Here is a 14,935-nt window from a genome sequence, read left to right as displayed (position 1 = left end):
GTGGTCATTATTATTCTGCCTAACACAGTCTGCTGTGTGGTGTCTAACGATTCACATTGAAATTCTGAGAGATGGCTAAACACATCTGAATTCCTTGGACAAAAGTCAACAAAGGAAGATTCAAGGAGGCCTGAACCCCATTTCTTGTACCAAAATCTGCCTTATTTTTGCATTAGTTGCTGTGCAACAAATTACCACAAATCTAGTAACTTAAAACATTACTCAGTTGCTATCTCATGATTTCTTCGAGGGACATCCATCATATTCCAAGGTCCCACCTCCACTTTAGGTAAAGGATTGCACAAAGATGTGAATCTGGAGGGGCAGGAATCATGGGGACCATCTTAGAATTCTGCCTATCAGAGTACAATTGACACTTTGGACAGAGGAATGAACCCAGGCAGAAAAAGTGTATTGAGTAGAAGAAAGAGGCTATTTTTAGGAGTAACTTTCAAGAGCACCAGCTTTATAGGATAGGCAGAGGGAGAGACTGCAGGATGCCTAGAGTGGTAGGAAAACAAAACAAAACAATCAGGAGTCTCACAGTGTAGACTGAGATGGAAAGTGCCTCATGGGAAGGGATAGAGTCAGCACTCTCAACACATACAGCAAATAGTTGCCTAAGAAAAAGTATTACCTAAGAGACCGTCATCTGCAATCTTGGCAAGGTCATTTGCATCGAAATAGAGCAGAAGCCAGCTCGGAGACTGAGTGATAACTGAAGTGGAGAAAGAAATGTGTGGTCTGGGGGCGCCTGGGTGGCTCAGTCGTTAAGCATCTGCCTTCGGCTCAGGTCATGATCCCAGGGTCCTGGGATCGAGCCCCATGTGTCGGGCTCCCTGCTCAGTGGGGAGTCTGCTTCTCCCTCTCCCACTCCCCCTGTTTGTGTTCTCTCTCTCGCTATGTCTCTCTCTGTCAAATAAATAAAATCTTAAAAAAAAAAGAAAAAAGAAATGTGTGGTCTGTTAAGATGGTAATTATTTCATGATAGTCTTTAAACTTTGAAATGACAGGGTTTTTTTTTTTAGTTATCATTTTTTTTTTAAAGAATGGAACAAAACATTATTCCTGCTAAAATTTTCTTTAGTCAAACCTAAAGATGTAGCAAGTATATCTCTCTCTTGTGAAAGAGACAAAAAGATAATGTGCACAGTAACACCTCACTGTGGTCTTAATCAAGAGGTAGCAGTTGTTACAGTGAGAAAAAAAGGTTGAAAAAAGCCCAAAGTGCCGTGAACAAACCATCTGCACAAAAGCAAACACACCCACGCCCCACATCACTGTCATTTGGTCAGTCTGTATAAAAGCTTTGATTTTAGTAAAAAGTTTAACCAAAGATGTTTTTGCTACATGGGTGCCCTTGTATCTACATGTCAAGTAATTTGGATTGATATGATGGATGCCTTCAGATAGTGACTTAAGGTGAGAACAATAATGGTTTATTCAAATGATTTTCTCTCTTGCATTTAGCTACTTAAAGAGTTTAAAGATGAAGACTGGAATATGGGCAATATTGTGTACACACTCACAAACAGACGCTACCTTGAAAAGTGCATTGCTTATGCCGAGAGCCATGATCAGGTAAATGAATATGTGTACAAATTAATTGTGGCTTTCTTTGTATTTATTAACATATCTAATACAAACCTATCTAAATGCAAATCTCTATAGTTTAATACAGTTAATATAATTTATATCTATCTTTACGTGAAAACTGCTTATACTTGAAAAACATTTTAAAATTACTTTGCAGATCTATAAATTCCAGCTTCAAAATGCAGCACTATTTTTACTCTGCCAAACTGTAATTAAAAAATTGTAAATGACAGTTGCAAGTGTTCTCTTACATGTTTTCCTTTGTTGTAACAAGAGGAATATTGGTGCTGATCCAGGTTAATTTTAATTTCCGTTTTAGATTTCCTTCTAGAGGTTTTCTTTTATGCCTTTTGATAAGCTTTCATCATTTTTTTCCTGCAATCACTGAAATCTCTTGCTAGGTAATTACCCTGACCCCTGTTTGTCCAGCTTTGGCCCATCCTTTCTAATGCAGCCTGAGGTATCTTCCGAAGAGCAAAGCTCATTTCGTCAACCCAGATCTTTTGATTAAATCTTCTCATTCAAGCCCACTCATATTCTGGCCTAAGCCAAAGTTTCCACCTTCATTCTCTGCTCACCTCTCCAAGCATTTTATTTTTCAGTACAATAAAATTCCCACCCATTCCTGAATAAGTCAACCTTGTTCCAATCTTGTAATTTCCCCCACACACCTGCAAGTGTCTAGTGCACCTGGGAAGCTTCTGTGAAGTCCTACTGTCCTGCCTCAGATGTCATATTCTCCCTCAAGACCTCATCTAGTTGTATAGGGAAAAATAGTTGCCTCATCCTCCATGCTTTCATCACATTTTAGGCAGAACATTTGTTTCCATTACCTTTAGATTTTCAGCCTTAGCACTGTGACTGCTTCTAGTAGTTGTTCAATAAACATAAGTAAGTGGGGGAACAAAGGCCATTTAGTTATATAAAGCCATATCAAACCTCATAAGCATAAGTAACATAAGTACTCTTTATACATTAAAAAGGAGACAGTAAAAATTTTTGAAATTATTTGCATGGAGCACCGGGGTGACTCAGTCAGTGAAGCGTCTGACTCTTGGTTTCAGCTCAGGTCATGATTTCAGGGTCCTGAGATCCAGCCTGCACCCAGGCCCATGCTCAGCGTGGAGTCTACTTGAGAATATCTCTCTTCCTGCCCCGCCTCTGGCTCACACTCTCTCTCTCCTCTCTCTAAAAGGAATAAATAAATAGATAAAATCTTTAAAAAAAGGAAATTATTTCCAGTATGTGTATTAAGAAAATTGAAGCTCAAACAATAAGCTTGTTATTTTTGAAGAAATTGACCATTTAAGGTAAACAGGTAGATTTTCAGGTGTATTCTCTAATTAATAAGAAAGTCTAGGGGCGCCTGGGTGGCTCAGTCATTAGGCGTCTGCCTTCGGCTCAGGTCATGATCCCGGGGTCCTGGGATCGAGCCCCTCATCGGGCTCCCTGCTCAGCAGGAAGCCTGCTTCTCCCTCTCCCACTCCCCCTGCTCGCGTTCCCTCTCTGGCTGTGTCTCTCTCTGTCAAATAAATAAATAAAATCTTAAAAAAAATTTTTTTTTAAAGTCTAAGTAGACCAGAGGTCAGCTACTAAGGCCCATGGGCCAAGTTCTGCCTGCTGCCTATTTTTGTAAAGGTAATTGGAACACAGCCATGTTCATTCACTTATGTATTGTCTATGGGTGCTTTTGAGCCATAATGGCAGATTTAAGTAGTGGAGACTGAGCAAGTGTCCCACAATGCCTAAAATATATACTAGGTAGCCTTTACAGAAAGTTTTCTGACTCATGCTGTAAACCTATATTAAATTTTGTATCTTTCAAATCAGGGCAGGGCTTTCTTTTCAACTTAAATTGGCCATAGAGCAAATCAAATACCTACAAAAAATCAGAACCAAAATCTAAAAAATTAAAAATGGATAATATAACCATGGAGGAACTCTCACCAAATACATAACAATATGAAAACTAAGATGCATGTATAAATTCTTTATATTGCAGACTCCTAGCAATTATAACATATTTTGAGCTCCATAGATACATTTATTTTATATAAATGAATAAAAGAATAAATGAGTGGATTAAACAAATTGAAGATGAAACAGATTATTTTTATAGTTTTCTTCCCAAAATGTACAGAAAATTATAGAATTATTTCATACTTTGAAGATTCAGGTAATTCTGCCTTTTATTACAAATTGTTGGAATATACAAAAAGATGCAAGTTTCCTAGTTCTTTCTAAAAGCAAAAATAGGGCACCTGGGTGGCTCAGTTGGTTAAACATCTGCGTTGGCTCAGGTCATGATCTCAGGGTCCTGGGATGGAGCCCCACGTCAGGCTCCCTGCTTCTCCCTCTCCTTCTGCTGCACCCCCTGCTTGTGCTGTCTCTCTCTCTGTCAAATAAATAAATAAAATCTTTAAAAAAAAAGAACCAGTACTAATAACTATTTAACAAATAGATCTACGTTGTCTTCAAACTTCTTTAACAATGGAGCCTACTTAGTGAGTCACGCTTCTATAGCACTCGAAGTTGTATGTCAGATTGAAGCTGCATTTTATTGGTATGTGTTTCAGTCTCCTAGGGCTGCCATAACAAAATTCCACAGACCGGGTGGTCTAAACAACAGAAATTTATTTCTCGCCATTCTGGAGGTTGGTAGTCCAAGATCAAGGTGTCAGCAGGTTCAGTTTTTCCTGAGGCCTCTGCCCTAGGCTTGTAGATGGCCATCTTCTTTCTGTTCTCACACGGTCTTTTTTTGTGCACACTCATCCCTGGTGTCTCTTCTTCTTCATATAAGGACTCCACTCATATTGGATTAGAGCCTCACTCTTATGACCTTATTTAATCTCGATTACCTCTTTATAGGCCCTCTCTCTAAATCATAGTCACATTGGAGGTTAGTACTTCAACATGAATTTGGGGTGGGCACAGTTCAGTCCATAACTGTACACATCCACTTTATATGTTTAGATTTAAAATTTTATCTGTAAGTCGGAGAACAAAGAGTCTACTTTGATAAAGTGAAATAGTTTGAACTCAAGTAATATAGATGACAATTACTATCTAATCAAACTCTGAAAATTCTTAGCCAGGAACCATATTCTGAGCCAATTCTTTTTTGGCCCTTAAAATAATTCAGATTGTTAAAAAGCCTCTCTTCTACTACTCAGGATGTTTCTGAATTACCTGCCCCATTTATCAACTGTTATATTTTCGTATAAAATAAACTAATTTTAGATTAGATGCCAAATTCAATGAAAAAGCAAATTTTACATTTTAAGGAAAAGCTGTCAGCCCTCTGCTGAAGGGGAATAGGGTCCATTTTACTATATATATGTACATATTTTATATATATAAATACATATACATAAATATAAATACATATGCATATAAATGATTTTTAAGAAAGTCTTCCATTCTTCCAAAACAAACAAAATCATGGCAATGCAAGCTATTTTTAAAGTTTATTTATAATGATGTAATGTGTGGTGCTCAACATAACAATAAAAAATTTAAAAAATAAAATGAAATTTAGTATTCTCAACATCATAATAAATATTTATTCCAATTTCAGAGAATTTGAAGCATCAGCTCAGGTATAGCAAATATTCAGGTGGCTTATCCTGAGTTTTCACCAAGCTCTTTAAAAATAAAAATCCATCCTGAAAATAGTGCTGATCTCCGACCAGCTCACCTGATTTTACCTGTTCTCCTTCTACATAGAAAGCAACTATTGAAAAACACATGAAATTAATATTAATTCAAACACCTCTCCTTCATCGTTTCCCATCCCGTGTAATCCTGTGTTATTCTAGTATAAATCACAACTGCTTAGCACCTATTCCTTGCATTTATCTCAGTGACTTTTATTCCCATAGGCACTCGTTGGGGACAAGACACTGGCATTTTGGTTGATGGATGCTGAAATGTATACCAACATGAGTGTTCTGACCCCATTTACTCCAGTTATTGATCGTGGAATACAGCTTCATAAAATGATTCGACTCATTACTCATGCTCTTGGTGGAGAAGGCTATCTCAATTTTATGGGTAAGTATGAGTTGAACACATATCCCATCTATGTTCAGAACGTTAACTAATATTACATATGACATAAATCATGTAGAATAGTTTGAATTACTGTTCAGATTTAAAACAGGAAATTACAACTCTGTTTCTTTTCATACACTGTCCTATATAAGCTGCACAAATTAAATTACTGTAAAATCATTGTTATACTAATACATGATGCAAAAGTAGTCTAATAGCTGGCATTTTATTTAATGTTTTTGTCAACAAGTGGGGTGAACTATTTTTAAAACTTAGAATTATTCTGAATTTAATCACTGGAGTTTATTATATTAGTGTTCACACATTAAACATAAGAAAGATATAATTGTCATGGCATGACATATCAAGCTAAGATTATTGGTCTTTGAGGTAATTGTACACCAGTATGTTTATATTATAAATGTGAAAACCAAGGCAAAGGATATTGTGATAGACAAAAATATTTATATATATTTATTTTAAAAATAGGAAAACTATGAATATTCAAAGGTCATTGTTGTCCTAAGGATCTTGAATGATAAGATATAGAAGTCAACAAATAATATTTTCTGTTCTATTTGGTCAACAACGGTCATTTGAGCATTTCTAAGTTTTAGGAGATTTCACCAGTTTTTAGACTAGAGAGAGATAGAAAGGCTGGGAAATGTATATGAGAGGCTGACTTACTTTTCTATAGTGAAAGCCTTAGAAGAGCTTCAAATTAATTCATGTCTATCTGGAAATTTGTATAAGGAACCTCAGATTGGACTTTTAAAAGTCTCTGTTGTTAATTCAGTCAATCAGGCAATCAGTCTCTATTGTTTGCTAACTTGAGGTTAGGAAGCCCACCCCTATAAACTAGTGTATTCCTCTCCTAGGATCAACAAAATTTGTTAATAGTCCTAAGCTGTCCGGAAGTGACCTTCCCGAGGTGGGAGACTGCACTGAGCCAGCCAGGCTGCAGGCCAGGTTCCCTGAGTGGAGTTTGCAGGCATTATATCCATAAGTAAAATCAGCCTCAGTTCCTTAAAAGCAGCTGGTCTTCACTGACCCAATAAACATTGTTCACAAATATAGCCATTCCAGTAAGGCCTTAGTTGCACAATCAATTTTTTCAATTATATCCTGATAAAAAGATAGGGTCTATGAACCTGTGTAAATATGTTACCATGTGAAGTAAGGAGAAGTGGGGAGTTAGTGAGAGATTTTTTTTAGTGTTTTATTTCATTTTCAAAAGCAGTTCATGAAGTTGTTATACTCTAAGATAGCTTAAAAAGAAATGGAATGGGCTTCCTTGTATGTGTGGAAACTAAAACAGTTTTCCAAACAGAGAGCCAAAATAAAACCTCCGAGTTTATGCAGTCAGTCCTATGTCATTAATTCTTGAAGCCGACTGCATTCAAAACTTCTAGTAATCTTGGGGCACCTGGCTGGCCCAGTGAGTAGAGCATGCATGCGATCCTTGATCTCGGCGTCATGAGTTTGAGCCCCATACTGGGCATGGAGCCTGCTTAAAAAAAATAATTAAAAAGAAAAAAAAGATCCTTAAAAAAAAAGAAAAGAATTCTAGGAATCTTGACTCAGTTTACTGCTTTAGTCTGGAAGTTGTGTAGGCAATGTCAATTTAGAAGCCTATACCTAATGAGTGGAGAGTGTGGGTAGTTTGAAGTACTTAATAAAGTCCTTTTCCTGAGACTGTCGTCCTTTGTGGAAGACAGTTCTAGCCTATAGCCCATAACAGAACCTGCAGGCAAGCATCAAACAGACTACACATGACAGAGATTTAACAGCCTTAGTTAAATTAATATTGATAACTTTTAAATAAGAAAGATCTGATTCAAATTCATATTAAGAATTATTTCCTGGGACGCCTGGGTGGCTCAGTCGGTTAAGCGTCTGCCTTTGGCTCAGATCATGATCCCGGGGTCCTGGAATCAAACCCCACATCTGGCTCCCTGCTCAGTGGGGAACCTGCTTCTCGCTCTTCCTCTCCCCCTCCTTGTGCTCTCTGATAAATAAATAAAATCTTTTAAAATATTAAAAAATATATATTATTTCCTGAGTCTTGGTGTATATTCCATGAGGGTAAAAATGGGTCATGGACAGCTAGGACATTAACAAATCTCAGTAATTTCATAAGCTTTGTGAAGTATTTATATTAATAATCACCTTAACTGTATATATTCCACCTAGGGCAGGCTGAGCATCTGTTTTGTTTTGAAAACTCTTCCCATAGTAACAATAAATAGTAACAATAAAAAACATAATTATTTCTAACATCTCTTTCTGTAAGGTCTATAAAGTGAGCATATTTGTGGTATCAAATATAATCTTGGGATTATTCTTTGATATAGGACTAAGAGATCTTTGAAGTTTTATTCTTTTGTTCTTAAAACAAATGGCTCCTAATGCTTAACACCAATATAACACCTTTTTTTATTCCCTCTGTCCTATTATCTAAATCTTAGCATTTCTCTACAGACATTAAAATCAATAATCTCCAAGTAGCTCTATAATTTCTGATTATTGATGTTGTTTTATGAAGTTTAGTATTTCCCTATGAGCTATCATGACTTTAAATTTTTTTTTTTTTTCCATTTCTTGATCATGTCACTGTCCTGCTTAATGGCTTCAATGACTGGTGTCCTCCAGCTGACCTGTAAGGCTCTCATGAATGGTCTCCTGTGGGTCTCCCTGTTGATCGCTCTGCTCCAGGCGCGCAAGCATTCTTTCAGTTCACTGAATGTACCAACCTCCTTCAACTCTGAGCTCTATACGTTTGCAGTTCTCCTTTCTGAGAAGCATTCCACTCAAACATTCCCTCCCATACCTGACCAAATCCTTCATCTGCAAATCTCATTTCCTTGGGGAAGCTTTTCCTAAAGCCTCATGCTATGCTAGTTTTCCCTGTCATACATTTTTATATTACCCTATACTTACCTTTCATGGCACTTAACAAAATTACATTTGAAAAACTATTAAATATATAACTCCCTTGGTAAATTTAAGACTCAGTGAAAAGAGGGGTCATCTGTATCTTATTCACTATTTTATCTCCAGGAACTAGTAGCAACTGGCACAGCATCTACCACATCACAAGGCTTTCACATTTTTCTAAAAAAAAAAAAAAAAAGGATATCAGATAGATGTCTATGTATGTAATAAATAGATAAATATATATATAAAATATTACCTTGTAATATTTTTAGTAGTTCATTAGCTGCAATCACCAGTTGTAGTTATAAGCAGAGTAATTTTTTTCAAGTGGCATGTAAGAAATTAATATTTAAAAAGATCAATTTAAGAAATTTTTCGAGACTGACTGAGGAGCAACCTGGTTGTTTATTCATGTTTTAGGCATTTTTAAACTTGTTATCTTTCTGAAATTTTATTTTTATTTTTCTTTAGTAGAGGAAGAATAAGTTAAGAGAAGAAAACACATTCTTACAGTTTTTTTTATTAAAACATGTTTACATAAATTCATTAGTCACTTAGATATGTGTGCCGTTCATCACAAATCATTAGGATCAGTACTGATTTTCTGAGAATGATACCAATTTGGCTGATTTGTTTTGTTTTGCTGGTTTTTTGTCTTATATACTCCTAATTTTGAGTTTCAAAAAAATTCTTTCACTCTGGGTAAAGCAGAGGAATATTTGCTGTGAATTTTTTATTTGCTAGATTATTTAATTGATTACGAATAAATACACTTATATTTCTTATTCTAATACCATGTAGTCATCTGCAAGAATCAAATACACGAGAGGGGAGCAGGGATGGCTAAATTATGTTTGTATTTTTATATTTCATTCATCGTATGAGAGTTAAAATAATAAATATGAATAAAAGTAAATTTATATTGACATGGCATTCTATACTTTCTAAAGCACTTTCCAAAGCACTTTCCTATGCATCATCTAACTTAATCTTCATAATTTTTTTTTTCTATATCATGTCTTAGTTTAAAAGAAACCTTGGGAAAAAGTTAGAGGAGTACTAAGGTGTGCTAGGTCAATGTCCCAAGTTGCATTTTGCTGAAACTGCAATTTGTGAAGATAAAGGGACGTGCGTAATGTTGTACAGCTAGAAAATACAGCAGCTGGTTGGTTGTCTTTTTCTTCTGATTTCCAATTTGAGAAAATTTTTAAAGAAATTCTTGTATCAATATGTAGATTAGCCACCATAGTATAATTAATGTATATCTTTTAGGAAAAGGTAGAGCAAAGCGGTTAAGAAAGCTCTCTGAGTGGGAATCCAAGACTTCTAGATGGGTGACTTGGGTAGGATGCATTGCCTTCAGGGCCTTCATCTGCTCAGTGATAAAACGGAGTACCACCCACCCCAGACGACTATTTTGAGGGTGAAATGATTTAATATGGTTACGAGACTCAGATATTGCCAGGCACATAGCTCATCATTAACTTTTATTTAAATTAAGTTAGTTGAATTTAAAATTAAATTTACTGTTAACTATTTTTAATATTATTAATTATTCCATTAAATAAATAGGTCTTGAATACTGATGTTCCAATTCCATCTAAGAGTATTTCTTTAGAATCTTGCCTAATGGTACATGGTTAAAAATAAAAGTTTCTTAAAATGTTTCATTCATTTCCTCTTTGAGACATGAGTAAATGTAATAATTCTTTGTTAGAAATCAGATGACATTTTCCAAGTTGATATATGTGGTAAATTAAACCATTTCTGTAGTAAGTCTAAGAGTAAATATTACTTCTTTTGTTTTGAATTCATAGTGACATTTACTGAATGTTGCTGCCAAAACACCTTACTTAGCTTTCACGGATGAAGGGGTCTGAGGGTTACCTCAGCTAGTTTTCATTTCTAGGATGATTTCTAGGATATATATTGATCGGTTAACATTTATTATGTATCTACTATATGGCATTCATGTGTTAGTCTATGTGGGCATTAGATAAAACTTAATATTTTTCTGGCATACCTGTGCAGAGAACTTCTATGTACACAGAAAGAGAGAGAGAAAGAAAGAAGGCAGATTGACTTCAAGTAAGTTCAATTTTAAAAGTTAGTAAATTGATATATATATCAATTTAAACTATAAATTTAACATATGCAGAACACATTCTAGAATGTGTTTTAACACAATTTACAAAATTCCTTCATGCTTCAGACATTTATATGTACCCACTGTGTACCAAGCATTGCTAAGTGGTAGATATTATGAGGTGAAAAATAGTTCTTGCTCTCAAGGTCTCAAAACCCAAAAGGGATTACAGACAAGTAAGCAGACAAGTATCTTTATACTAGTGCATGCACTAGATACGGTGATAGAGATGAACAGAAAATGTCATATAAATATATAGGAAATTGGGTTAGGAGATTGTTGGTGGAACTTATGAGTAACTTCAGTTAGACAAATGTAGATAGAAAGGCACAAGGAAGCCCTGCAATGAAATCAAAAGTCAAGTAAGAATAGGACTGATGTACTGGAGTGAGACTGAAGTCATTTGGAAATATTAAACTTCAAATAAATGAAAAAAACTGGGTCTAAGGAAATGAATTTAGTGATCATTCATTGATTAGAAAGTTGAATGAAAAAATGTGGTTGTTGTGGTGCCTGGGTGGCTCGGTTGGTTAAGTGTCTGCTTTCGGCTCAGGTCATGATCTCAGGGTCTTGGGATCAAGCCCCAAGTCAGGCTCCCTGCTCCTCAAGGAGCCTGCTTCTCCCTCTGCCTCTGCCTACCACTCCCCCTGCTTGTGCTCTCTCTTTCTCTCTCTGTCAAATACATAGGTAAAATCTTTAAAAAAAAAAAGAAGTGGTTGTCATCACTTTAAAATATCATGAATTCTTCAGCAAGAAAGACCCAGTGTTGATGACTGAATGGGTTTGTGGTTTACTTTTTTCTGTATTTATAACATAACTAAAAGAATACAGATTAGAAAAATAAGACATAAGATCATTGATAATCTATATGGCTATGCCTTGCTACCCTTTGTAACCACTGGTTAGTTAAGCATATTTAATAGATGGCTAAAAATAAATATAGAATAAAAAATATTTGCCGTACACATAGGATAACCTCACTAAATATATGTTAATTGCATATGGATAAACTGCTAAAGCCATTCAAAAGAGAAAAAAATGAGGATAGGGATATATTTTGCCCAGGTTTCTAGTAGCTATGTGGTTATGTTGGAAGTGCTATTGTTTCCTATCCAGTCATCTGAAGCAGAGGGAGTAGTCACATGACCTCATTGTGTGACTCATCAGGAATTGCTATAAAGGGGGGGTGGTCAGGCAAGCACATGGACTACTATGCCCAGTGATCTTAGTACTAGGGAAGAAGTCAATACTGATAAAGTGGTCCCCCCTTTAGGTTCTGCTTTTTGCAGTTTCACTTTACCACCCAGTTAACTTCCATCCGGATGCAGATAATCCCCTTCTGACCTATCCTCAGAGAATCAGTAGTAGCCTAAGGCTATGTCACATTGCCTAAGTGATTCACCTCACTTCATCTCATCAAGTAGGCATTTCATCATCTCACACCATCACAGAAAGAAAAAGGGTGATCACCTTTTTCTAATATATGTATATTAGATAGTATAATAAGATTAATGGAGAAAGAGAGAGAGAGAAAGAGTGGGAGAGAACACTTTTTACATTAACTTTTATTAGGTATATTGTTATAATTATTCTATTTTATTATTTGTTATTGTTGTTAATCTCTTACTGTACCTAATTTTTGAATTAAAATTTATCATAGGTTTGTATGTATGTATAGGAAAAAAATATAGTATATAGGGTTTGGGACTATTTGTGATTTTAGGCATCCACTGGGGTTCTTGGAGAATATTCCCCGCAGATAAGGGAAGACTACTACAGTATTAATTTCATATAATGCCAAAATAATGGCATTGATAGTGTTTTTTATTAAAGACTGTTTAGAATTCTAGAGAGAAGAAACTACATTATTTCACTAATTTTAAATATAAATGTACATAAACATTTTACAATATCAAGTAGAGCATAAATTAAACTCTAAGCCTGAAGCACATATCTTGCAGATTTAAAATACTGACAGACAAAGCAGAATGGAATTTTAAGAATCAGGTATCCAAACAAAATGAAGAAAATTTAAATAATTTTGAAAATGAAGTATCATTTAATAATTCTCTAAATGTAAGTTTCAAAAATAAGCTGCATTAAAATGTTGCCATCCCTGAGTTTCAAGTTGGTTTTTGTGGAAAATGTTGTGGCTTTTCAGAAAGCTCTTTGTAACCCTGTCCTAGACTAGGCAGTGGTACGGAGAAAGTTACAACAAACAATTAACTCCAAATAATTTTCTTCATTTTCAGATAATTAGGTATCTCATCTAATAATGTTAAGAAAATTGTTTTCAATAACTTTTTTTTTTTTGGTGGGGGGGAAATCTTTTTATTGAGAGCTTACTGCTAGTTTTATTTCAAAGGAATTTGCTTTGTTTTCCCCTCTGATTTGACTTCATCTACTTTAGTTTTATCATATATAGATAGAGATTCAAATGCAGAGTGAATGCATCACTTTCAATACTGTCATGTTCATATTCCACTTGTTCAGAAAGCCTTTGAACTAAAGTAAGAATTATTCTTGCAACAGAAGCCTTGCTTTCTCCGTTGTCATTTTCTTCTTCCTCTTGGGGATAGTGTTTTAGAAGAACACTTTCTAAATGAGTACACCTTCATTCAATTTGAAATATTAATGCTGCATATAACTCTCTGGGTATAGCTCAAAACATAAATGATTCAAATTTCTCATTTAAAAAGTACTGAACTAGCAGAGTTAAATCAACAAAACTGATAACATTTCACTAATATAACACAATAGTCTAGGAAACTGAAAACTCATGTTGTAATCATAAAACACATATTCCCCATGACATCAGATGTTAATACATAAACTGAAATGTCATAAATAATCTGGAATCAGTGGGACTCATTGATTCATTTGTTCACTCATTCATTCAAATTAAACTCATTGTTTCCATGTCAATTTCTGGATACAGGTATAGGTTGGTTGTAAGTGGAGTTGTATGAAGGCTAAGTAGCTCAGGTTCGATAGCTTTATACTTTCAAATGAGGTCATCATCTGGGAGCGGAAGGAATAAGTGATGTTTGAGAAGAAAGTAGAAGCATGAAATAGACCACTCCAGGCATGAAAATACTAGGGAACCGTAGTAGGATATCTAGGTAATATTGAATGATCTTTTCAGAATTGTAATCAAGACTAAATTGAATCAGCCTTGCAATTGTGTGACTTTCTTTCTAGAAGGCATGGTTTAATCAAGAGTAGGAATTTTGTCAGGCATCTGTCAAAAAGAGGGACAAGTTTTGAAAAGTATTAGAAAACAACTCATATAATAGAGAACCAATAAGTCACTGGTTCTTAAAATTGCACATTGGAATAACCTGTGGATTTAAAAAAAAAAACAAAACTAAAAATTGTGATTGAATTAGTGTTGGCCATAGCCTGGGCTTTGGGATTTTTAAAAGATTCTCAGATGATTCTTAAGGCTAGGAAATAAAGAGAATTCCAAGACGACGTAAAAGATACAGGAAAGTTCTCTGGTTATGGAACAGAAATCATAGAAGGCACAAGAAGAGGATGTAGGGGGAAGAGAAGGACAATTGGGACAGATGATGGTGTGTCATGGGTGCAGACTGTCAATCAATGACCAGAAGGCCAGACTTGGACTTCCTAGAAGCAAACAGAGCAAGCAGGATTGGGGCTGCTCCTGGAGTTTTCGAGATGCTTTCTCAAATATATTTTTATCAATAGGTAAAATTTAAATCAGCAGCCTTTTCTGCTTTTCTTATATTGTTTGCTCTATTTATGAACAAACTAAAATCATGACAATAGAGAGCAAACTATATTATATCCATAATGTGGGTCATCTGATAGGTGCTCATGTGTTTTTACTACTTTCTTGTTTAGGAATCTCATTACCATGATGTTATTCTAGTTTCTGTAATGAGTGATACCTGTGGAGAAAGAGGCATAATTACAAACTGGCAATTTTCTCTCTCAGCAGTGTAATGAAATTTCTATTACTAAACTTGAAGGATTTTCTCTGTATGATTATATTGTATTTTGACATTTGAAATTCTGTGGGACATTCTTTAATGAATATGTTACATTCTCCCTAAAGTCACAGGGAAAGTTGGATGGATTTTATCCTAAGTGTCAGTCTGCATTCAGTGATAGCTATATTATGCTTCAGTGTAAAATGTGTGATCTTACTTCAAATCTTCATCTATGATTGTTTAGTGT

General features: G+C 35.2%; 1 protein-coding gene across 4 annotated transcripts in view; it reads left to right on the top strand.

The window, feature by feature from the left end:
• GBE1 (1,4-alpha-glucan branching enzyme 1) overlaps positions 1 to 14,935 on the top strand; it is a 279,311-nt gene that overhangs the window by 200,946 nt on the left and 63,430 nt on the right. For all 4 annotated transcript variants that reach the window (XR_010407963.1, XR_010407962.1, XR_010407961.1 and 1 more), the window contains exons 11-12: positions 1,471 to 1,581; positions 5,478 to 5,649. Coding sequence is in view for 1 of the 4 variants with exons in the window: in XM_054504127.1 (XP_054360102.1) it covers positions 1,471 to 1,581; positions 5,478 to 5,649 (283 nt within the window). In the remaining 3 variants the exon portion in view is untranslated. The remainder of the gene's footprint in view (positions 1 to 1,470; positions 1,582 to 5,477; positions 5,650 to 14,935) is intronic.

This window comes from Mirounga angustirostris, unplaced genomic scaffold, assembly GCF_029215605.1.
Source record: "Mirounga angustirostris isolate CCGP_5_RB_7025 unplaced genomic scaffold, mMirAng1.0.hap1 SCAF_1, whole genome shotgun sequence".
NCBI lineage: Eukaryota > Metazoa > Chordata > Mammalia > Carnivora > Phocidae > Mirounga > Mirounga angustirostris.
The sequence above is the reverse complement of the archived record's forward strand: the minus strand, read 5'-3'. Positions and strand labels throughout refer to the sequence as shown.